Raw genomic sequence first — 2,793 nt, forward strand, 5'->3', positions numbered from 1 at the left:
CAAAATATCCCTCAAATAGGGAAATTACCCACAATCTGGCATCACTGTATTAAAGAGTGCATTCATCAAAGCGTGACTTAAGTCACTCGATAGCATTGGAGTGACCTATGGATTTTGTTGTTTCAGATGTGGAAATTTCGTAAAAGTTCCTAAATAAGAAGCGCGTCCAATTCGTTGGTTAGTTAGGTGGTCTGTCTTAACCCTTGCGCGAACGTAAGCCTACAACTAGAAATATATATACACGACGAAATGAGAAGCTTTTTCTTTTGTGGTAATAATACTCTTTTCTCTGCTTTTGGTAATAATACTTTTTTCTAAAAAGATTTCTTCCTTAAAAAATGTTTCCTAAACATTATTTTTTCCAAAAATTTTTCTCTCAAGTGTATATTTTTTCTTAGATAGATAGATAGGTATTTTTTGAGGTATGCACTGCGACCAGGAGCTCTATTGTGCCCTCCTTTTCTGGGTTTTTTTTCTAAAAATTTATATTTTTTCTCTGAAATTTCTTTGTTCTATATTTTCTTTCTAAATGTAGTTCTATTCTAATTTGTAGTAAGTTTTTCTAGGTTGATTGGTCCTGAAAGGGTTAAAAGAAGAAGAGGTTTTTAGTTCAGCGTTTGTCGAAAGAAAATAAATAGTAGACATCTCTGTGGTCTACAGGACCCAATATTTATCTACTTGATGATAGAAGCCGGTCTTGCCTTACAATCTTGAAACCATACACTCAGGTAAAATTAAACCACTTAGTGGTTGCAATGAATTTCAGTATGCCGTACAGAGAATAATATTCACTCCGACATAACTATATCATAGATCACTAGACGATCAGGGCTATGCCCTTCTATAGACGTCACGACCAATACATAGCCTACACGGGATAAGCCACTTGATTTTAGATTTTATATCGACGTGCATAAAGTAAAAGCTCTCTCTGATTGCAACAGCTCGGTTTGAAATATATAGAAAGCTTTAAAAAAGCTCTGTACGCGGGACCGTTTTTGATATCTTCAGACCGAATGAACTTTGTTATTTTCCGCGTACCACAAAAATAAGACAATCTTGCAATTAAATAAGATGTCACAGTATATCGAGCAATTTCGATTGGTGGAATACACGATTTCATTTAATTTACCCTCATATAACTAACTTTTTTCCCTCTCCAGGAACATGTGGAGCGTTTGGCGTACAGTACTCGAAGAGAACGAAAAGCTCGCACGCGCTCGCCTCGCTGCCATCGAAGTGTTCCAACAGCAAATAGCCGATGAGGCTAAGGTGTTACGTGACTACAAATTGGCCATTTCCAAGAGGGCGCTCTCACAAATAGTCAACGTACAAAAGGAGCTACATCTCAGTGTTTCCGATGTGGATAAGACAAAGAAACAATATTTCGATGAGGAGCATTGCGCACATGATGTGCGCGATAAGGCACGTGACATTGAAGAGAAGCTTAAGAAGAAGAAGGGTTCGTTCTTCCAATCAATTACATCACTGCAAAAGAATAGCGCACGCGTCACGTCACGCAAAGAGCTGCTGGAGGAGAAATCGACTGGCGCACGCAATGACTACATACTCAGCTTGGCTGCAGCGAATGCACACCAGAATCGTTACTTCACAGTCGATCTACAAACAACGATGACCACCATGGAGAATTATGTGTTTGAACGTGTGGCCGAGTACCTGACATTGATGGGTCGCACCGAATTGCTCACCTGTTCTGCCACACAGAACTCATTCGGCAAGATACGCGATCAGGCGCAACAATTGACGCGCGAATACAATTTGCAGTGCTGCTACCTTTTCTATCCAGTGCTGAAGCAACACATCCAGTACGATTTCGAGCCGTGCGATAATGATCCAGTACGGAAGATAACCACCGAACATGAGTCGGCATCAGAAACGCTTACGAAAGAGGCTAAAAATTTGGCGGGACGTGTGGTGAAGGAGAACTTGGCAATACGTGAGGCGGCTAAGAAGTTGGCTATTTGTGTGTCACTGCGTGACTCAGGACAACGCAGCGATCCAAATGATCCGAATGGACCAGATTTGGATACAAAGATTGAGGAGTTTAGGGATTTGATACGACGCTCTGAGACGGAGAAGGCCAAGGCCGAGGCGTGCTTGCAAAGTTTGCGTGAAGGTGGCATCAATGTGGACGAGTGGGTGCAAGAGGCCGAGATTATGGGCGTACAGGAATTGGCAAGATCGGCTAGCTCGATCTCAATGCGCACCGATGCGTCCGGACAAGGGGTGAGTGTGACAGTGAGGTAAATGAAATATTTTTTCTAATCTAAAATAATACGCACGCAGGAAAATCCCAGCTCGGACTCATTCTATGACAGCGACAAGGAGGACGCTACTGCCACGCAGGCTGGTGCGGCCGCCAAATCAAAGGTGGAGAAGGAATTGTCGCGCGATAAGACATTTAGCGACAGCGAAGAAGGTAATGTTGGCAACAGTTGATTTGTAAATGAAATTAACTAATAACTATTTGCTTTTTACTACAACAGAGGCGGACGAGCGGGTACCCGAGCCGATTGCTGCCGTACCGATGATGGCTGCCACTGGCGGCTGGGATGACCCAACAGAAGTCAACTGGGGCGGCGAAGAAGAGGAGAAGGAAGAACCCATTGTTCCTGAACCGAAGGAGGCTATCTTCAAGTGTACAGCTCTGTACAGTTACACTGTAAGTGCGAATTTTTTTTTAAATTATCTTCTCATCTCACCCACTCTTTGACTCCTTAATTGCAGGCTCAAAATCCAGACGAACTGACCATTGTCGAGAACGAACAACTG

The 2,793-nt window shown here is 42.7% G+C and overlaps 2 protein-coding genes across 2 annotated transcripts in view; one reads left to right on the forward strand and one right to left on the reverse strand.

The window, feature by feature from the left end:
• Nucleotides 1-2,793, reverse strand: part of LOC118747843 (protein nervous wreck) — a 22,708-nt gene that overhangs the window by 7,449 nt on the left and 12,466 nt on the right. The window lies entirely within an intron of this gene.
• LOC118747497 (protein nervous wreck-like) lies at nt 1,168-2,770 on the forward strand. The gene is made up of 4 exons (XM_036481548.1): nt 1,168-2,247; nt 2,308-2,440; nt 2,508-2,670; nt 2,749-2,770. Exons 1-4 carry the CDS (start codon nt 1,168-1,170, stop codon nt 2,768-2,770), a joined length of 1,398 nt encoding a protein of 465 aa, XP_036337441.1.

The sequence above is a fragment of the Rhagoletis pomonella genome, unplaced genomic scaffold, assembly GCF_013731165.1.
Source record: "Rhagoletis pomonella isolate Grant_MI unplaced genomic scaffold, Rhpom_1.0 Rhpom_scaffold_00012, whole genome shotgun sequence".
Classification (NCBI taxonomy): domain Eukaryota; kingdom Metazoa; phylum Arthropoda; class Insecta; order Diptera; family Tephritidae; genus Rhagoletis; species Rhagoletis pomonella.